This window comes from Rattus norvegicus, chromosome 3, assembly GCF_021556685.1.
Source record: "Rattus norvegicus strain SHRSP/BbbUtx chromosome 3, alternate assembly SHRSP_T2T, whole genome shotgun sequence".
Lineage (NCBI taxonomy): Eukaryota > Metazoa > Chordata > Mammalia > Rodentia > Muridae > Rattus > Rattus norvegicus.
Genome location: NC_141536.1, coordinates 7,581,379 through 7,603,186, shown reverse-complemented (window position 1 = coordinate 7,603,186; position 21,808 = coordinate 7,581,379). Strand labels below are relative to the sequence as shown.

The 21,808-nt window shown below is 55.0% G+C and overlaps 1 protein-coding gene across 24 annotated transcripts in view; it reads right to left on the bottom strand.

Annotated features, from left to right (window-relative positions):
• Kcnt1 (potassium sodium-activated channel subfamily T member 1) overlaps positions 1-21,808 on the bottom strand; it is a 53,445-nt gene that overhangs the window by 13,647 nt on the left and 17,990 nt on the right. For 13 of the 24 annotated variants that reach the window (XR_015683376.1, XR_015683377.1, XR_015683378.1 and 10 more), the window contains 16 exon segments: positions 14,633-14,712; positions 13,900-13,999; positions 11,795-11,851; positions 11,466-11,514; positions 10,796-10,855; positions 10,512-10,586; positions 10,361-10,444; positions 9,683-9,777; positions 8,566-8,746; positions 4,409-4,573; positions 3,981-4,117; positions 2,465-2,528; positions 2,262-2,370; positions 1,755-1,863; positions 1,394-1,543; positions 779-1,017 (listed from right to left, as the gene is read on the bottom strand). Coding sequence is in view for 14 of the 24 variants with exons in the window: in XM_087654151.1 (XP_087510277.1) it covers positions 779-1,017; positions 1,394-1,543; positions 1,755-1,863; positions 2,262-2,370; positions 2,465-2,528; positions 3,981-4,117; positions 4,409-4,573; positions 8,566-8,746; positions 9,683-9,777; positions 10,361-10,444; positions 10,512-10,586; positions 10,796-10,855; positions 11,466-11,514; positions 11,795-11,851; positions 13,900-13,999; positions 14,633-14,712 (1,754 nt within the window). In the remaining 10 variants the exon portion in view is untranslated. 24 annotated transcript variants of the gene reach the window in all.

Below are 21,808 nucleotides of genomic sequence, written 5' to 3'. Positions count from 1 at the left end.
TCCTGGGTTACTCTTGTCTCCCTAGAACGCATGGGGGTGAGCGGATAGCAGGTAATAGACAGGGGCTGGGTTGGGCAGCTCTTCCTCAGGCCTGACCACTAGACAGGGCTGCTGCTGCAGGAGCAGCAACTTCAGTCACAGGCCATTGAGAATGTATACCAGAGTCAAAGCACGAGGTCCCTAGAGACCACTTACACTGGGCATACAGTAGGAGCTTACTAGTGTCAACTTGCCTTGTGGGTCACAGCTGGAGCCTAGCACCACATGAGAGAAGGGCATAACCCTGGATAGCCTGTGGGTCTGGGACCTGAGAGGCTAAATGACCCTTTCCTGTTCCCCACCACTGCCTGGGGGACTGGCAGAGGATGGCACCTGCCACAGGCGCCTTCTGAGTCTTGGCCCAACCCTGTTCAGGAAGTCCCTTGAACCAGTTTTGGGAAGACAGCAGTTCCAGGGAAGAGCCATGAAACTAAATCGTGGCTAACGCAGTGGTTCATCTAGTTAAGGGGTGTCCCGCTGAGAGCCCAGGGACCTCTGGTTAGTACTTCATCTACCACAGTACTCCTATAGGCTCTCGGTTATCCTGGTAACTGATGCTCCCCAAAACTCTGACAGGTGGGGTACCACAATTGGACAGGGGGCAAAACCCGAGGCCTGGAAAGGCTCACACTGTCCAGGAGGAGCTGGGTCTTGGGGGTCTCCTGCCCAGTGGCAGGTGGGGTGTGGAGTTCACCCTTGGAGGCCGCCCGTCTTCCACCTGTGTGCTATACCAGCTCACCCATAGAGGCGATGATGCTGTGCACTGGGAGCCGGGAGGGCCCTTCGTAAAGTGCCTGCCCTGCCAGGCCCCGCCTCTTCTGCTTTTCCTCCTGCTTGAAGATGAAAGCTGAGTTCTCCTCCTTGGTAATATTGATATAGAAGCAGGTGTCAGAGGCGGCCAGGATGTGCCGTGGCCCCGGGTTCAGCAGGATACTCTTGTTCTCTTCACGTTTCAGCCCAATGAGGCACACCCCATACCTGAGCAGACATGGCCTGGAGCTTCAGGGCCACTCCTGACACCCTGTGGCTCATAGTCCTCCTGAGCTACTCAGCCTCCTCCCAGGGCTTCTTGGACAAGCCCTCCCCTCGGGTGTTGGGACTCGAGGATCCCAGGTCAGCCTTAGAAGCTTCAGAGGGGAGTAGCTCTGTGGCAGGTTCTTACATGAACCCTTGTCCTGGGATGTCCTCCCCAAGAACACAGGGCCAGGTTACCCTGTCCTTAGCTGTGACTCTGTGACCTCCTGCCCCAGGGCCCTGCTCATGTTGATCTGGCCCTGGGTGGGGAGGATGAGTGTCCCAGTGGTGGTGGGAACAGCAGGCTTCAACCCTATAGGCAACCCCGAGCCCTACGTACTTCTTGTGCGCGTGGAAGGCTGCGTAGGTGAAGCTCTTGCCCTCATACTCCCGGAAGAATTTACTGTCACCCATGCGAATGTGGTACACCTCGTTGCCCGAGCAGCGCCCGTACATGCGCTGCCACTGCTCTGGTGACTCCTGTCCTTCCCTGCCGGAGGAGCAGGGCAAGGGACCTGTCACCCTCAGCCAGGCCTGCCCCTCTTACCCAAGGTTAAATGCACCCTGCATCCCCCTAGACCCCTTCCTGTGCCAGACCTCTGCCCACTATTATGCCCTCCACCTCCAGGGAGCCCGCCCTGCCTTGTGGGGTTGATCGGGATGACCAGGGCGTGGTAGTCGGTCTGGCACAGGGCACTCACTGGCCACGGGATGTGTGCACCAGCAGGGTGATGAGGGTGGAGGTGGCCGGGCAGATGCAGTTCAGGGCCAGCATGGCGTACTTGCACTCTTCCTCGCACACCACATGGTCTGTGGGAACTGCAGGGTCAGGCCCGCCACCCCTGCTGTCTGTGGTCCCTCCCCACAGCACCCATGTCTTTTGGACATGGGAAGCTACTCCTGCTTGGCATTAGATTAGCTCAGCACCTCAGTGAGCTGCACATCGACTCCTAGAGGAGCACCTGCATTCCTGGGATCACCCCAGCTCTACCCAGATGGGCTGCCCCTCTGGTCAGTGTTCCTGCTTCCCTCACCACCTCTGGCTCCTGATCTCAGACCTTAGCCCCAGGTGGAGGTCAGATCATCCACCAATGCTGCTCCCTAGTAGTTCCCTATTTTCTGACACAGAGAACTAGAGGGAGGGGTGAACCCTCCTCGATCCACCCTTGCAGCCTGCATACCAATGATGCCACAGGGCCCCAACACACCAGCAAATTTGACGTGAAACTTGTTTTCGGGCTTGAGAATCTGGACATAGAGGGGGCAGTTGGGGGCAAAGTCTTTCACAGCCCAGGCTCGAAGGATGGTCTGGTGATCCTAGGGGATGGGGGGTGGGTAGTAGTGTTAGAGGCCTGCTGCTAAGGGCAAGCAGGCGGGGCAGCGCAGGTTGGGGAAGTCAGCCTGAACTCACCGCAGCTGTGCGGTCCACCTCATTCCTGCTGCTGAGGATAAAGCAGGCCTCTCCGTTGTCCATCCTGCAGAGCAGCAACTGCTGAGTGTGGCTAAGGACTCAGAGGCCTCCCCAGGAGGTCAGGAGAGGCTGGGCATGTAAAGGGTGAGGAAGGATGGCCCAGCAGGGGCCATGCCAAGACAGCCAGGCCTGGCCTAGCACATCCTAGCATCAAATCCTGCAGTGTATCCCAGGCCTTCCGACCTCCCCATATTCTGCCAGTATATTCTGAGCAGGTCAGGATGCCAGGACACCTACTTCAGAGTCCAAGCTCAGATGCTGAACAAAGCTTGTGAGCCAAGCTTATCCTCGAGACACCAATTGGCCAGTGGAAACCACTCAGGGTTTCCAAGCTGTGGCATAATGGTGTCTGAGAGGGGTCTCTTTGAGCCACAGTCTGCCACATCCTGCCACACTCTGGTCTCTGCCTGCCGCTGTCAGAGGCTTAGCATCAGAAAGAACGGGTCCACTTGTGTCATTGGTGAGAATTACCTAGCCCTAGGCCAGCTGACCTGACTTAGGGCACTGCCCACAGCATATAGAGTCCTTGTCCTAGGCTCCCATTAACCCTGTGCTGGAACCTAGAATCTGTCCTTTCCTCTGCCTGGCCGAGACACAGTGGCCTGGACTTGGGTGGTCATTTCCAGCTCCTTCCAGGTTCCCAGGAAACTGTCTGCAGAAACAGCTAAGCCCTGCTAAGGACCAGTCTAAGAAACCCTTACTACCTCACAACCAGGACAGTGAAGCCTCACACCACCTCCCGCTCCACAAAAGCTGTGGGTGCCTCCCTGCCTAGCTGGCACTTCCTCTCTCCAGCCAGCCCAGAGCTGGACACAAGCAGATACAGTCTCATGCGAATAGAGCAGGATCCCAAAAGAGACTGCACCCATGAAAGCCCCAGCTCAGGGTTCTGGGGATGAAGGACCTGGGCCATCATCCTGTTCACCCTTGGCCCCATTTCACCTGTGCCACACACCAAAGTACAGGAACCTTCTGGAATGAAAACGTGGCACGGATTGGGGGAAGAGTCCCAGATGGTGCGTAGCACATTCTAGTTACATGTTAACAGCACACTCTTGTCACCTCAAGTCACTCTGTCAACTCGTCTTTAAATCAAGAGCCACCCTCAGCCTCGTGTCTTTGTCTCTGACTCCTGGCAGCCGTTTTTTTCCGCCCCTGGTCTATTTTAAGCTCCCTAAAACCTGACAGAGAAAATCCCCAGACTTAGAGCAGGAGAGGGAAAATTGCCCGTAGGCAAGCTCCACAGCGGCAGAGACCACAGCTTGGCCAGGACTGTTTGTCAGGCTGCCACACCATGATGTGAGGACAGGCTCTAGGGTCCCACTCACCCACTCTGACCCAGCCTCCATGTGGGCCCCCTGCCTGCCTCAGGCAGTTAAGACTGTCATCACCCTACCTCTCTCTACCTGGGGACTCAGGGGGCCTCAGGCCTAGGTCTGGCTGTGCTGTTACTCACTTAGCTCGCATGAGGTCCTGGTCCTTGAGGGCAGAGCCCTGGAGGTAGATGACACGCTGGGACCACAGGGGAATCTGTAGGACCCTGCGCACCTGGACATCCATTTCCGAGGGACACAGGATGACCACGTAGTAGTCCTGCTGGCAAGAGTGAATGTCAGTGTCTCTGAGCAGGCTCCTGGCCTCCCCTCACCCCAGCCTGCTCTGTTTCCTGGGTGGTGTCATTCCAGGGCCTTATTGGACCACCACAGACCCCACCCACCCACCCACCACACACAGGACAAGACAACCAGGGTCTAGAGCACGCAGGAGCCTAGCCCGAGCATGTGGCATTCCTGTGCTGAAGTGGGAGTTGGGGGTTGAGGGGAGGTGACTGCTCTGGGTGCCTGAAAGAAATCCGAGGCCCTCTATGGGTGCATACAGCCTTACCTGGAGACGGGGGTGGGCATAGAACTCATTCAGGAAATCCATGAGGAGATCGATCTTGAGGGAGCTCACACACAGGACCACATGCTTCTCTGTCCGTGCTCGGTGGCGGCTATAGTTGCCCCCTGACTTCTGCCGCTCCATCCAGAGGTAGACAAGCTCTTCAAACTGTGGAGAGGGAGTAATGAGCACAGGCATCTGACTGGGAGCAGAGGGCGGGGCAGGCTGCAGAGCAGCAGTGTTATGGAGATGCCAGGTGCTGAGGACAGCCTGCTAGGCTGGCAGGACGCAGCAGGAAGAGCAGAGACCAGAGCAGGGCCAGGAGCTGGCATGTACAAGGCGGGATCAGAAACCGTGGTGTGTGGCACAGATCATGGGAGGTCCAGCTTGTGGCCTCAGAAGCTACATGAGCAGTAGCGGATGCCAGAGCCTGTGCTCTGGACAGACATGAGAGTCTTGGCTCCTCCTATCAGTTTCCTGACAGTACTAGGAAACCCTTAGCATGGAAGTTACACACTGGGCGCCTCTCTATCTATCAACAGTGACCAGATCAGTTCTCAGGTTTCCCAGGCGGAAGCAGTGTTCAGGCCTCGCCAGTGCAGTTTCCTCGTGCTGGGTGGGAAGAGTTGTGGTGAGGACGGCCAGGCTTGCACAGTACCGGCTCTGCCCAGGGCCTCACACTGCCTGTGGCTCTGAGGTCAGAAGTCCACTGTCTGCTCCACTCCTGAGCACCAAGACCACACATGGCTCTAGGACTTCTAGGACTGTGGCAGGGGCCCTGATGGTTGGGGCCACTCTACAGGTGACATAACCTCCATGTCACTCCCATGGGTCTTCACGAGGAGACCTGTAGGGTGTTGGGGAACACAGGTTCCCCTGCAGGGTCTAGGGTGGGGCAGTGCTGCTGGACCCCGGGCTTGCTTCCAGGCTCTCTCAGGTCTCAGTTTCCTCATATAAAAAGTGTAGGGGTTTTTTGCAGCTGTGATGAAGGGTGTAAGAGAGCTAATGAAAGACTGACACTGAGACCTAAAGCAGACTCACTGTCTGCTCAGAGTCTCCAGATGGGAGCTGAAAATGTGTGTGTGTGTGTGTGTGTGTGTGTGTGTGTGAGAGAGTGTGAGTGTGTGTGAATGTGAGTATGTGAGTGTGTATGTGTGTGTGTGAATGTGAGTGTGTGTGTGTGTATGTGTGTGTAATTTGTTGACCTGAGGTCATCTTGGATAATGGTGACTCCCAAATCCAATATCCATGGAGTATCTGTAGGTGGACCAAGGGCGACAAGGTCACATGGAGCTGGGCATAGGGTGGAGCATGTGGTCAGGAGGCTGCCACAACCATGATACCAACTTCCAGACACAACAGCTACCACGTAATGGGTCTTGAGTACCCCTGGTCTCCCCAAAGTCCTAGACCAACCACAATTCAACTCTGACCTGGCCTCCAGAGTTTCCGTTGCCTACATGTTTGGATGCCGAGTCTTAAACACTGGACCGCTGTGGAGGAGAGCAGACCTCAGCATCAGCGCCCCATTTTAGAGCCTCCAAGAAGGCCAGGAAGAGTTTTTTTCTTGCTTCTTGTCAAAGTAACTCTGAGTTACTGGGACAGAGCTCACCCTCACTCGGGGAAGGGACTGGGGTGTTCAGAGGGAGTCCTGAGGGCTGAGACTCAGGATGGATTGTCCTTGGCACCTCCTCAGCTCCTGCTAGGTCAGGGTGTCAGGAACGAGCTATGAGATGAGCAGCCAGGATGGGCTCAGATGGCTTTGCAGTGTGGTTAGGGCAGCACAGTGAAGCCAGGACCTATAGTGTGTAAGGGGGGCTAGCAAAAGAGATGACTTCCTGCCACTTAGGAATGTTACCTCATCTGGAAAAATCAGCGGGACCTTTGTGGAGACCAAGACGTGGCCTTTATGTGAGGAACATAATCCAGTGCTTGATTAGATGGGAGCTGTGACTGGTAAATCATTGTAATGGGCTATGCCATCAAAGCCCACACAGGATAAGCTGACACAGGTACCAAGTGTGGCTAGAAGAAAGGAGAGGTGGGCAGAAGGAAGAACAACAGAGGAAAGGCCACATACGGGGCTGATAGTTTGGAATTCTGTCTGTAAGCCAAGAAATACTGAGGATGGGAAGCTGAGGTAGGGACAACATCAGATTTTGGAGCTGTGGTCTCCATAACTGTGGAGTCAACTTCTAAGTCCAGGTGTGTGGCCAGCTTCCAGCTGTCAGGAGACACCTGCACACTCCAGCTGTAGCAACTCTGACCAAAGCAGACCTGTCTTGGGTGATGACAGATAACAGAAAGCACAGGCCTCACTCAGACACACGCTAACTACCAGAGCCCAGCAAACCCTAGCAGACTCCTGCATAACACTGTTAAAAAGTCAGAGGCTATGTTTCAGGAATTCAAGGATGGGTAATATTAGACGACTGCATTGATTTTTAAATGTGTTAAAAAAAAAACCCTGTATTATAAACCCTGTATTATCACTCCATTGGACTGATAAAAAGTATTTAATTAAAAAAAAATACTAGTTCCAGCAAACTGGCATGAGAAGGCCTTTAAGCAGAGGCCAGGCATCTACCCAAAGTCAACAGATTGTCCCAGGAACGGCAGACTGACAGCTCTGAGGCTCATAGACTGATGGATGGGAGAGTGACTGTCGTTCTTCAGGGACAGTCCATGGAAGCTGACCAGTGTCTGACACAGCTTGCTACGTGCACACTGGCAGAGCTCAGGAGAAGAAATGCAGCGTCGCCATGGGGCAGAAAGAAGTATGGCTCGAGGAAACAGCAAGAGCTTGCCCCCGAGGAGACCATAAAACAGCACTCAGGAAGGGGTTGGGGTTGGGATTTAGCTCAGTGGTAGAGCGCTTGCCTAGCAAGCACAAGGCCCTGGGTTCGGTCCCCAGCTCCGAGAAAAAAAAAAAAAAGACAAAGTAACAAAGGTTCTGGAGCTAAGTGTAGTCGCATACACCTTTAACTGAGCACCCCTGACACAGAGGCAGGGGGATCTCTGTGAGTTCGAGGCCAGCGTGGTTTATAAGCAAGTCCCAGGAATGTCAGAGACTTGCTAGGAAATGCTAAGGCTAATAAGCCATAACCCGTTCCTTGGCACACATGTTGTTAGGATTCTCATAAAAGTCCTCATATGGGGAGTTGGTCTTGAACCCCACAGGAAAGCTGAGATTACAAGTGGGCACTACCAGAGGCCTGGCCTGTGAAGTACACAGAATTGCAAGGATCCAAGAAGCTTCTGAACAGAAGAGAGGGTGGTATGCAGGGCCTCGGGAGTGACGTACTGTCGGAGGGATGAAGGGATGTGCACGGGGCCCATTCCACCTCACCACACGCGTGCCCCGTAGGACAGCTTGGCCCTCTGTGTGAGAAGCTAGCCCTAAACGTTTGCAAGAAGACAGACTTGTGACTGAGGGAGGGAATGGTCCTTCTAGGTAAGAGAAGAAAATGTTAAGGGGAAGTTTGATGCATTAGACCACATTAAAACCTCAACTGGAGAAGGGCAGGGCCCTTGACTAAGGCTCGGAATGAGGTCCCAGCCCAGCATCTGTGAGCAGAGCGCTCTAGGACTGGCTTCTGGACACAGAGAAGGTAGCAGGTGGGAGAAATGGCTGGAAGGATAGTGCTGGGGACGGATGAGATTGGCACACTTCAGGCTTTCAGTGCAGCATACTGTGGACAGGGGCAGTGGAGAGGCAGGCAGCTCTTTCTGGAAGAAGTGGGGAGCTGCCTACTGGGTTTGGGGCTCAGCGCTCCATTCAGAGATGGGACTAGCCCACGGGTAGAGCTCAGAGTCAGCCCTAAAGCTGTAGTTGGGGAAGAGGGTGAATTTCACCCCCATAGTCTGTCTCTGCGTAGGTAAAGGGGATCACTTGTACCTAAGACCCTCTGGAAGGAAAAGTCTGCACTCCATGGTCGCTCCTGTGCAGAACACCACCTCACTGCTTCCCAGAGTCAAGGCAGGACCTGTGCAGTGACCCACCACACATGGGAACACCTTCTCTGGCCTCAGTGCTCTCCTGGGAATGGCCTTCACAACCCCATGGAGCCCTCCTGTCCTTGGTCACTCCTCAGGGAGTGCCTCCTGATGTTCCTGTGAGGACTTACTTGCAGTGGGAGCACCACAAGGGTGACACTTACCTGCAGTGGGAGCACCACGAGGGTGACACAGATCAGGATGACCACCAGGAGCTGGGATGGCCAGATCTTGGGTGTCACATCACCGAAGCCCACGGTTGAGAAAGTCACGATGCAGAAGTAGAAGGAGGTCAGCAAGTTCAAGTTGCCACCTGCCCGCTCCAAGTGCTGAATCCCACAGGTCCTAGAAACGGGAAGAGCAGGGCTGCCGCAGTGGGGGAGGGGCTGCAGAAGTGGGGAAGGGGCCACAGCCGAGGAGGGAGGAAGTGAATGGAGAGAGGGCTGCAGTGTGGAGTGGGGCTGCCTGAGTTGGCTGCTGTGGACAGGGAAACAGGACCTTCCCACCTTTTCCCCTCTTTGAGGGGTAAGACTCTACCAGTCCTGGGACCCTGTCACCTAGCACCTAAGCAATGCATTCCTGATCGTCAGAATACAGGTGACTAGTCTGGATCACCCGCAGGCGGCCCTGGGCCCTCTGGCACTGAGTTTAAGTCTCAGCCTGGGAAAGCTGGTCACCCTAATCAGCAGTGAGGTGATGGGCTGCAATGGTGAGGGGGCACCCTTAGGTAGCGAAGAGGCGTGGTGGCAGCAGTGGTGGGTGGCGCTGCCACAAGCTGCAGCAGTTCCTAGCCCCAAGCCCTGCCAACCTGTCCTCCAGGCCCCACAGCCATCCCTAGCCAGCTCATTCTTGCTTGAAGGACAGCAGGAGGTGACTGGGCCTCTTGAAGATACGGAGCAGGGCCATTCCACAGGCAGATGCAGGAGGCTGGCAGGTCTGCCCATGTGACCAGAAGCTCCCTACTCTAGATGACCCTCCAAAAGACCCTGGCTGCTTCTAGACTCCATTCTCAGCTGGACATCAAACCAAAGGGTCCCCAGTCCCCATTCAGCCCCGGGGGCCAGGTCCCTTCAGAGTTGCAAAGGTTGTGCAGGACGCCTTCAAGAACAGATGTTGGGCCACTGTGTCCCTGAGTTCTGGACATAGGCGCGTGGAGCTAAGTTCTTCGGTCAGCACTGTGTCCCATCTGTCACGCCCCTTGGCCTGTCTTGTAGGCTGGAGGTCTGCCTGAGGAGTGTGCTAGCCATGGCCCCCTGACGGGACCGTGAGGTGTCTACTCACCCTGTGAAGACCAAGCACAGCAGGGTGCAGAACAGGATGAGCACCTGGTTGAACATGGCTGACTGTGTGCGCAGGATGGCACGGTGGAAGTCATTCTGCAGAGAATACAGCCGTCAGAACCCTCAGACACCCTGATTCATAACAGGCAGAGGTCTGGTCACACTTCCATCCCAGGTAACCGTTACAGGCCATCTTGCCCTGTGCTGTTCATCCTGACCTCAGCTTGGTCTCGGAATGAGCCATGCCCTGGGCTGAGGTCAAGATGAGTCAGGGGGGCAGATAACCTTTTTCTTTAAAACTGTTGTCACTGTGCAACAGAACGGGGCTGAGTCAAGGTGACTGGCCACGAGGGGGCAGGCCACCAGGGAGAGAGCTGTCATCCTGGCTTTTGTTTACAGGCTGGGTAACCTTGGACATCCAGCAGAGGCTAGCCACAGGGGTAGTTGGAACCTGCATTCTCCTGGGGCTGGCTCTGTGGCCCAGCTCTGGCTGTGCCTGCTCACACCCGCACACCCTGTCCCTGGAAAAGTTCTCAGTCTTGGAAAGGCTGTCTCCACGGAGAGAGGAAGCTCAGGGCTGGACCAGAATGCATCACTGTGGCATGCAGTCTCCAGGCCATTGCCTGGGCTGGCCAGCAGGTGGGAAACGTGTTCTTCTGGAGGACCAGACCTCACTTACGATCATGTTCTCCAGGGCGTGCTTGGCCAGCCAGCAGTTGAGAAACACAGGGATGAACAGGTTCCGGAGAGGTGGCCAGAAGACCTGTGGTGTGCGGGAGAGAGGTCAGGTGGCGCTTGGGTAGCAGAGTTTGGGGCTGGGGCTCACCCACCGTGATGATGAAGGGCAGTGTGTTGATCATCTCCAAGACGAAAGACACATGGAATATCTGCTCCCAGATGTTGCCCTGGGGGACAGAGGGACTTCAGAGCCAGCTAGGGGCAGGAGCAGGGCCATAGGGCAATCAAAGTCAGGGAAGGGGGCTGGCAGTTTGGTAAATAGGGAGAAATGAGGGTTGGGAGTGGCCAGTCTTTGAGTTAGGGATTCATGGGGAAGGGCTGTGGAGAAAGGGCACGGTGGGGATTCAGGGTGGTGTGGGCACAGGGAGGGACTCACTTTGTAGCTGAGGTAAATGAGGAGCATGGTCTCTAAGAAGCTTATTGTGGCCACAATGACCTGAGTGAAGAAAAGCAAAGGGGTTTGGAGCAGATCTGGGAACAGGGTCTGACCTATGAGGGGCTCAGCAGGCAGAGTCCTAAGGAAGCTGGGCGTGCATGCGTGTGTGCACACATATGTATGTGCATGTGTGTGTCTGTGTGTGTATGTGCATGCACATGTGTGAGCATTTGTCTGTGTGTGTGTACACGAGTGTATAGGGCTGCCTGCACCCCTGCTGCTGAAGTAAGATGGTCTTGATCAGGAAGATTTGCAGGCTTAACGGCAGTAACTACTCTAGGCCCTGGCTAGGGTTGAAGGCAGCCCAGACTCTGTCCCTGCCCTTTTGAGCACTCTGTGGGCCAATCAGGACAGATGAGGCAGGAGGGGTGGGAGCAATGCCAAGGCTACCTTAGGAGGCTGAGATGGCAGTGAGGGGAGGGGCATACTCCTTGGGCCCTGGGTAGGGATGGAGCCTTACTACAGGCCTTACTGAGCCTAGGTCTGTTTACTTAGTGAGCCTAAGTCCCTTGCTCACTGAAGGTGGGACCTCAGCTCTCTTAGCCCTCTCTTTACTGAGCCCTTAGGAGCAATCTCACTGTGCAAGGAGGAGAGCTGGGCTGAGACTCACCTGGATCACCCACAGAGCCATTTTCCTCTCCACCCACAGGATGGGAGCCCTAGGAAAGGAAGGGGGGTGAGTCACAGACCTGAGTACCACTGCCACGTTGCTTCCTCTTCAGGCTTCAGAAGAATGTCACCAAGGTAGTGAGAGCCCAGTGGCCAGACGTGGAGGACCTGACATGTTTACTTCTAAATCGAACCCTCAGATGGGGAGTATCCCCAGCACTGGCTTCAGCCATCAGACGGAGGTTGGGCATCGGCTCCACTAGAGCTGGACAGCTGAACTCCCACCCTGCCCCAGGAGGCCTGAGGAATGGGAGCCAGGAGCAAACTCACCAGTGGAACTCCGAGGACGAACCATTGAACGTGTAGTTATACTTCGTGCAGCCCCAGCTGTGAAGAGACAAAAGCACTGGCCCAGCCACAGACTTCCAGGGCTAACGCCACGGACCCCTGTTTGCTCACTCGGGGCCCACCATATGCCTCAACTGGAGCTGGTACTCCAACACTTACGGAGCCTCCCCGGCCTGCAGTGACCATGTGGGAAGGCTCTCTACCCAAGAAGCAGGGAGAACACATCCCTGTTAGAGAGGTGCTGCTCTGGAGGAAAGGGAGGACTCCACTTGGGCAGGTGTCAAACCCCAGGGAGGCCCCTGCACAACCACAGATGTCCCAGTGTGAACACTTAAGCCCTCTGGAGGTCGGAGCTTCTGGAACAAGCCCCAAAGAACGTTCCTATCCTAAGGAGAAGCTTTAATGTGGCTCATCCCCAAACCACGCTCAAGCATCTTGGAACCAGCTGATGAGAAGAAGCAGGAGATGGCTAGTTCTGCTCCAGGCCAGACCCAGCACCAGGCTCAGTTACCACAGGGACCTTGCTGCTCACAGGGCCCAGAAGGCAGCAGTTCTTACCCTCTCGGCTCACCCGAGCTTTATTGGGGCTGTTAGACTCAGCACCCACAGAAGTCTCCGAGCCATCCACCTACCTTCTCTCTCATCCTCTTCTCCAACATCGACCTCCTTACCTTTCATCACCAACCAGTCACCTACCTTCATCTCATCTATGGCCCATGCATCCATCTACCCATCATCCTCTGCTCTGTAATCCATATACCCATCTATTAATGCAGCCTCGTGTCCAGCATCTACTCAGCATCCCATCTCCTCGCTTTTCAACTCCCAACACATCCACCCATCTAACCATCTACCCATCCAGTCGGGTACTATCCGTCATTCACTCATCCACCTACTACCTGAATATCCATCACCTGCACACACCCCCATCCCTGCTGGTGACAGTGATGAATGTGACAGACTTGGGTCCTCTAGGGAGGTGGAAGCAGAAGTCCTGAGCCTTTGGGACTTGGAAAAGGTGAAACAGACCCAGCAAAGTGTTTTGAGTCAGTTATAACCTCTGTTTCTCCTCAAACAACTACAGAGGCTCTTCCCTCCTCTGACCCGGACAGTGTGTGAGGGTTTCTGGTCTTGGAACCCTAGTTTACCTGAGAGTGGACAATAAATGAAAAAAGGAGTTCAGTAAAACTTTGCACACAGGCCCCAGGATCCAGCCTCCAGCCTGGAGATTTATGGGACCCCAGGAGCTCAGGCACTCAAACCCCAGTCTCTGACTAAGGAGACCTCTGGCATCTGAGCCCACTTGTCAAATCTGCTGATACGCAAACCAGAGGCCAACAGAGTTCAAAAGACAACACTCAGTGGAAGTAAGAGGCAAAGGGAAGGGCCAGGCACAGTCAGGGGGGTGGGGGAACCAGGAGATGCAGCCCCCCAGATGCAGAACCAGGAGGTGCAGAACTCAGATTTGGGGAGGTGTGTCACCTCAGAACAGCATGGAGAGAATGGAAGGGACGGGGTAGGAGTCAGGAGAAACAAGCATACAGGAGGCCAAGAACCCAGCTTCCAAGCCCCACAGGACACAAGTCAAGACAACCCTGGCACCAAGGGTAGTGTGGGTCAGCCCAGGGGTGAGCCAGACGCATACCAAGGCACAGAGAGGCCAGCGCTTTCAGGGAAGACAATGGCACTCCGAAAGGATCTGCGCTGGGAAACATCTCACAGCAGTCAGGGCAGTGGGAGGACCACAGAGAAGACTTCAGAGGAAGAACTGCCAGCCTCATGAGCTGGGATCCTATACAGACATCTCTCAAGACACTTTCCTCGAGGTGGATGAAACACACTGTGGCAGTATGCACAGCTCTACCCTGGGGGCCCCTATCTTCACACCAACCCAGTTACCACCCTGGGTGTGACTGAGTAGCCCTAGGCATGACTTTGGGTTAAGGGTCACACTGGGAGAAGGAAAGATCCACGAGGCTCTGGTTGGGAGTCTGGTGAGGTGTTGGTTACAAGTCTCCCATACAGATGCCTGCAATGCCAGTGGAACTCATCCTCAGGACCTGGCCCCAGCCCCACAGGTCACCCACCATCCGATGCCCTGGTCTGGGTTGTCGAGCAGGACACGGACAATGTACAGCAGGCAGGTGAGGAGCTTGAGGGAGAAGTTGAACAGCCGGATCCTCAGGCCTGTTAGGAGGGGGACATCAGGGCAGGAGCATCAGGGATTAGGCCCGCCCCTCTGCTGGGGCTCTCAACGGCTCCCTCCTGAAGTGCCCCCGAACTCCGCACCAGCCTCCGGCTCTCACTTGTATTCCAGATGCAGAGGACAGGTTTGTCTGTACCAACACCCCTCTCCCGTCCCCGCCAGACCCATCTGACCACTGTATAGATAGATAAGGCAATGAGGCTTTCAGTGCAGAGGCTTGGGGGTGCAGGGGCTTGGGGTACGGGGGATTTCCTGAGGCCACTTCACTCATGGGATTAGATTTATGGGACTTGGAACCACAGCCTTACCTCCAAGCCCCTTCTTGCTTCCCAGGTGGGTCCAGAGTGGCCAAGCTTAAGGTTGGGAAGGAGGGGAAGGATGGAGGTAGGGATCCCTAGGGTGGGGGCTGGAGTGACAGAGGGGAGGTGACTCAGCTGGCTCCTGTGGACAGCCTAGCCCAGGGCCCAGCATGGGGACCATGTCTCAACAGGTTGGGCTTCCCTGGCAATGCCCGGGTGACCTTTTCCCTCTGCCCATATAGTTGGGACATCTCCTTGGACTCCCAGCCACTGCCCATCCCTCTCTGCCCAGGGTATTCCAGGCCCCTGACTCACTGGATCTCTGGTTTTTGATGAAGAACAGCTTGAGGCGTTCTTTGAAGGTGTTCTCATTGACATAGAATTCCACCTGGACCCTGAGGGAGGAGAGGAAGCTGGGGCTGGGGGCCAGTGGCTTCAGGCCCAAGGCAGGAGCTGGAGCTTCAAACTAGGACCAGAGAGCCCCAAGCCCAACCAAGTTTTTTTCAAACCACATGAGCAGAGAGGAACTTGGGAGGAACACTGTCCTTACTTTGTCCTCCCAAAATCTCCCCTGAGTACACCTGCAGCCACCAGTGGACCATCTGCTCAGCATCCAGAGCCCTCTGGGTCCCAAGGAGTTCAGGGCTACAGCATCCACAGTGCTCTGGGCCTTGGGCGCTCAAATCTTCTTAGTAAATGTAAAAACTCCCAAACAGGAGGTCACTGTCACTATGTCTGGTGGCCTCTGGGGTTTGTGCTCTGAGGCCTGTAGTCATTATAATCTGGACGATGGTGACAATGGCCAGCAGGAAGCAGCCATCTGTAAGCTGCCCTCACCCCCCCGCCACACTGTGGACCTGGCAATCCACCTCCCATGGCACCACACACAGGCCAGCCTCTGAGGTGCGGCCACACCCACGGTCTCTGAGGTCCTAAGATCACCAAGTGTAAACGGCAAGTGAGCTATTCACTGCTCACCGATGCCCCAGTGCCACACCCAGGCAGAGTCACACGTGCTCACTGAGAATAACCGTAGCGAAGGGAAGATGAGCCTCTGTTCTCACCTCCCCGGCTTCAGACTCGGTCCTGCCCTACCCAATCCGTTCTGAAGCAGGGGACGAAACATTTGTGCTGACATAGGAAGAACGCGAGGAGTCCAAGTTTGGAGCCTGGACTCCTGAAGCGGGTGTGGCCAGCTTGCAGCATGTCCCCCCTGTGAACTGGAGCAATCGTGTACCCTTGAGTGAACCATGGCTCCCCGTGACGGACACAGGACTCCCTGGATACGTGGTCCCTACTGGTACATCCTCCCCAACAGGCTGCAATACCCCTCAGGATGGAATGAGGTGGGACACAACATCAGGGACCATAGAACAGTGTAGGGTCGCAGCTCAGAAGGACAGAGGGACAGTGTGTCCTGCAGGCTCGTCTTGCTGCCTGGGAGGACTCTGCATGGAGAAGTGGCTGCCTCTCTGTAGGCTAAGGAGACAAACATCAGCTCGTCTGCTCCACCGTTTCCCAGTCAATGTTACTGTCTCCTGGGGAAGGGGGTACCAAACGCAGGGCAGGTGGATTCTGAACATCGCTTTCCTCTGATCAGGTACCGGTTCTGTCAAGACGGTTGGAGAGTTTAATGTCAGTGCCTGGCTAGGACTGACTACTCCAACAGCACCAAAGTGTTTTAAACAGTAACTATCAGAGACCTGAGTTTGACCCTCAGGTCCCAACGTGATGCAGAGAGAGCTGACTACTCCAAGTTATCCACCCATCTTCACATGCATGGTATGGTACACGTCTGACCCAGCAAGCATATACCAAGCAATAAATGTAATAAGATATTTTAAAAACACCAGTCAGCATACCCTAAAGCCTGGTTAGTGTAGACTATGGTGTGTGCTCAGCAGCCTTGCTCTAATGTTCTGTCCCTGGGCTGGGGAGGGTCTCGGGTCACAGAGGCATTGCTGGTCACAGAGTTCCCTAAGGGTTCAAGGGCCTGGTCATCTTGCTTGGGACAAGACACCATTGGTGTGGGGCCATGATTGGATCCAACCTGGACCTCACAGCAAGCCAAGCTGTAGGCAAGTAGGGGCTGACCCAGTGCTAATAGCTGGTGTACCCTAGCATTTCCACTATCCTTCTGAACCTCACTTTACCAAGCACCTCACTGTCCCTCAATATACCCTTCTACCCCAGCATATGTCCCCACGATGCCCCACAAACTACACTGTACACCACCAAGCTTTGTGCCCCAGATTGTCCAGCACACCCATTATGCCACAACACATCTCTGCACCCCAATTATCCAGAACACCCCACTGTCCCACCATGCCCCCACAGTGCCCTGGTATACCATGCTATAGCCAGTGCAAAACTATGCCGTACTATATGGCAGCACGGCTTTTAACAGGGTGCTAGGAGCCCGAGGCAGGAGAGGACACTGCACACAAGTGACTCTGAAGTCAGCTATGTGACTTTGTCTTTGAAGGCGGCAGAGGTTAGGTGACCAGGCTGGATGGGGATGGGGGCACAGAAGTCATTATCAGGGGGCCCGTGGGATCACCTGTGTCCTAAAAGCATGTAAGGAACCTATGAATCCCTCTCCTGTCCACCCACTTCCTCTACAATAAAGGCCTCAAGGGAGGGTCTTCCTACCTGTTCAGCCTCAGCAGGTGGCCAAGACCTTTGTCAAGGGAGGTGGCAGTCTGTCTTCATCGCCCTTAGGGCACAGACCACAGCCTTTCTGACCCACCGTGGTTCCCCCACCTATCTTTGGCTCTACTCCCATGCCAACCCTAATAGGGATGGTCACAGTAGTCTTCTACAATCTGCCAGATCAGGGCACCAAGTTCTACCTGCCATGGGTATGCCCCCGGTGGCTGGGGTGGGCTATTCACTGCCCTCTGCTACTTCATGCCAGTAGAACATGATGACGTGTCCTCAAGGTGCCATGTGCTGAGAGTTTAACCCCGAAGGGGCAGATAGGGACTATGTACAACTATGGGGTGTGGGGGAGTGCTGATGGGGGTTAGGATTAGATAAGATCGAGAGGGCAGAACCCAGAGTCAATCCTGGTGGCCTAACAGGCAGAGGGGAAGCTTAAGAGTCAGATTCATGTGTGCCCCAGCTCCTGCCATGTGGGGTGACCGTGACCACCTTACACCTCTGCCTACGAGATGATGATTTCCAGATGTGGACCCCTGACACTGGTTCTGACCTGCGCTGCATAAGCTCCTCTGTTTGAGGAGTCTGGACTCACACACTTCCCTTGGGCAGACTGATCCATGGCTGACCCACCTTCCTCTCCTCTCCCACCAGAGATGCTGTCCAGGATACACAGGAGATGTACTCGTATGCTTTCCTTGAAGCTAGAACTCTAAGCAGAGGGACCCCATCTGGGGAAAGACAGAACTCTGGCCCTCCCTCTGTCCCTGCACCCCGCTGCCCCATCTCACTAGATATTCTCATGGGACATTCCTGTTGGTTGTCCCCTGCTCCTTCCCATATGTCTGACCGCGGTCCGTAGGTCTCTTGAGTGCCCAGGTCTCCACTACTCCCAGGGACACTTCCACCTTCACTCTCCAGGGTCCTAGGCCCTTGATGCCTCCTGTCCTTCTTGTCATCTTCCTAGCAGCATCTTGAGATCAGAAAACCCAGCAGCCTGTGAAGGCCCAGGAGTCACCAGGCCCTGTGCTGCTCACAGAACAGCCTGTGACATTCAACCCTGCTTCTGTTGGCATCTTGGCCCAGCTGTGGAAAACTGACCTGGCTAATGGTATCCTCCCCGTACCAGGCTGACCCCGACTGATGCCATCCCAGCAGGGCTGCCTAGAAGACGAGACCCATTTGGACGGCCCCATGTGCTTTGTGTGCAGTGCACACGTACAGATGTCTTCCAGGAGGAGCCACAGGCCTGCCTGGCTCCCTTGAAGTCAGAGCTCTACGATGCCAGAGAAATCAATGAATTCTTTTTACTTTTAAACTTTAATGACCTGTGGCCACCCACTTCCTCTAGCACCACACAAAACAGGGATTAAAAATAATCCATTTTACTCCAACCTGTGTTTAGGACACCATGTTTGCTCTGCCCTAACATGAAGGCACAGGGCACAGCCCTGTAGGAGCAGAGTTTGCGAATGGCCTGCACTCTTACAGCCTCTGCTCAAGGCACCTCCGGACCTATACGATCTAGGTCTGAGGTGGCTTTCAACTTGCATTGACTTCGACCCCATGGGCCAAAGGTGGGACTCATGGACCTCTGGGAGTCACAGAGTGTATGGTTGGAGAGCCAGTGCCCGCCAGGAAGCTGAAGAGATCCAGGTTCTGCCCTTGCCTGACTTCAGCTTCCTCACTGGGAACAATGATGCTCCCCCCACTCTCCCCGTATCACAGAGTACCTGACAGAGGCAACGCGTTATCAACGGTGAGGTGTGTCCTACTATGTCCCATGGGAATGAGCTCAGAAAGAGAATGGGTATGGGGCCCAGGACCAGCAGCACCCCATGGGGTCACAGGAAGCCACCTCAGGCCTGGATCATTCAGTGCCTCACACTGCAAACTCACAGACTGGCTACACATACACCAGCCATGCCCACCGACCTTGGGGAGGGCACAGGCCCAACCACTAGTCTGAGCTAGAGTAAAATACATGACCCACCTTGGTGAGGAACTAGAAGGCACAGACAGCTGTGGGACTGGCTACTTGGGTGAGAGGGTAAGAAGAGCCCAAGAACCGGCTGCCTGGGGCAGCTCAAACCTGCTCCTCCCTGCATCGTCAGAGGGCTGGCCAAGTGGGAAGAGACATGATGCTTCTTCCACAACCCCAGGCCTTCATAATCCCCAGGGGAGTTCAACAGAACTCTATTTGTAGCTCTGGGTCCTGCATACAGCTCACGGCTCCCCAGAAAGGACCCAGGCTTTAGCCCCATGCAGCCTGAGAGTAAGCTGTCAGGTATGGAGGTCTTTAAGCTCCACCTGGGAACCTAAGGGAAGAGATCCGAGTGGCCTGGGAAAAGAGCACTGGCTTCTCGAACTAACTTGCCTAGTGAGACAGTTTTTCTTTGGACCCCGGGGGCTCTCCAAAGAGCGTATAGCAGGGGCAGCCACAGACAGGCTCTAGCTCCCTATTGTTAACAGGTCTGAGGCCCAGCTCCTCAGGTACCTGGGGAGAAGGAGAGCACTGCATGTGGTCGGCGCATCTGTCCATGTCTCTTTTCTACTGCACCATAAGGAGGTGGAGCTAACGGCTGTGGCTGCAGCTACCCAGCCCACAGCGGTGGGGTCACTGTAGGTTGAATCACTGTAGCAGGGATGCACCCAAAATTGCCAGCAGCTGGAGACACTGAGCAAGTGGTGGTTACCAATTCTGTTCATCAATGGAAATGACAGACAAGGCCCCACATGGAGACCACTCCAACAGTGGTGGATCGGGCTCCCAGGGGCATGCCTAAAGGTTTCCTTGAGGGGCTCTGGCTGCCCCAGTCTCAAAGCCTTTGTCACTTGGCCTAACTCTTAGCTGAAGAAAGAGAGGCACCCAGCAGAACCCTTGGCCCTGGGAGACACCAATGCACAAAGGAAGCAGACAGGAGCTGAGGCTATAGGCTGCGGGATTAAATGAACACTGTACCCATACAGGCATGGCGGCAAAGCTGCATCCTGTCACCAGGCTTCTACTGAAGGTCTGGACACAACCGGTTTCAGGCACTGTGATGGTTTGAATGAGAATGGCAGTGCCTGGCCAGCTCCATACGACCTGGCCTTGAGTTTCCCTAGACTACCCTGCCAAGAAGAGGGAGGGGCTTGGCGTCAGGAAATGCATAGGCTCATAGACTTGAGTGCTAGGTCTCAGTCACGGACAGTTTGGGAAGGATGGGGGGGATGGCCTTGATGAAATTGTTGAAGGAGGTGTGCCACAGGCTTTGGGGTTTCAAAAGTTCATGTCATTCCCAGCTAGCTCTCTCTTCTACTGCTTCAGCACCAGCCTGCCTGCCTGTTCCAATGTCCCCACCATGATGGCCGTGGACTCCGCCCCAATCAACTTTTTCTCCTTTAAGTTGCCTTGGCCATGGTGTTTTATCACAGCAATAGAAAAAGTAACTAAAACCAGACATCCACCCCAGGGAGCCCTTTTCCTGTCCACAGATTCCTCCCAAGGGGGTCATTAATCTTCAGCTCCAGCCCCCAGGGCAAGAAACACATGCTGGTCCTGGTCCAGGTCACGTTCCTGTCTGGCTGGTGGCCCATGGTACTGGACAAGAGTAGCCTTTCCCATGAGCCTGGTTCTCAGGGCATGAGGACACATCTGTCCCTGAGGCAGTCCCCCTCCCCCCCCCCCCATGTGAAGCACTTACTGAGAAAGGGAAGAGTCCAGGCTGAAATCTTCCACATGAAGCCTGGAGACACAGAGTGGATACATCAACATAGAAGGTGGATGGGGCTCCAGGACCATAGTAGGGCTCCAGGCAGTATCCCAGAGTAATGGGGTACACCTGAAGTCCCCATACCTGTGACTGTGAAGCCTCAGGCATGATAGGTATTGTCAGGACAGGCAGCCTAGCATGCAAGGCAGATGGAAGCCAGGTCTACCACTCCATGTGGGAGAAAGCAGCAGAGACCACACGTCTGGCACATGCAGGCCAGAAGGAGTGGCAATCACAGGGAGGACAGGACCCTGCCTTTAGCCAAGATACAAGGATCTGTCTCTCTCCCACTCAGTGTTAAGCCTATCTCAGGTATCTTTGTGAGACAGTGACCCTTACAGTAACACTAGCCGAGGAAGCTGAAGCCAGCTGAGTAGTCCCTATCCAGGGTCACATTTGGGCACAGTAAACTTTGGATGGCCTGTCTCTTGGTTTCCTACTCAGCTGACACTTCCTGGGTGACTGAGGTGTGGGCCTGGCCAACTTGACAACTTGACCTTGAGTTTCCCTAGACTACCCTGCCATCAGGAACTTTGCAGTACCAGCCCATGTTGAGTGTTTCCTGCATGCTGTCTGGGTCAGTCCTCTAACCAAGGACTTCAGTGAAGCCTCTCTTCATTTTCAAAGCAACCATCTTCCAGGTGAGGAAACAGGGATTCCTTACTGCAGACCTCAGGCGGCAGGCCCCCTGTACAACCTGCGTTGGGACCTCTGTGAGGCCAGGATACTGCTTCACGTTCCATTATGCAGCCCCTCCTTGTCCCTGGTGTGTCTTCCTGTCAGAGTAGGGAGCGGGGCACGGGGGAGCCTAAAAAGGGTGAGAGGTGTTGGAAGGGAGCTGCTCAGAGGAGCCACCCGGTGGTCAGGGGAGGACCCAGGATCCTGGAGTAGTACGGAACCATGAGGTTCTAGACTTGGAGGACAAGAAAGTCCCAGCAAGGAAGATCCAGGGGATCATCTCCTGAGCCTGGAATGCTAGGTTCATCCAACTGGAGCTGGGGAGAGATTCTGCCCCCTACAACTGGACTGATAGGCTGGAAACTTCTTGGGAGAACATCAAGGCAGTGCATGAGCC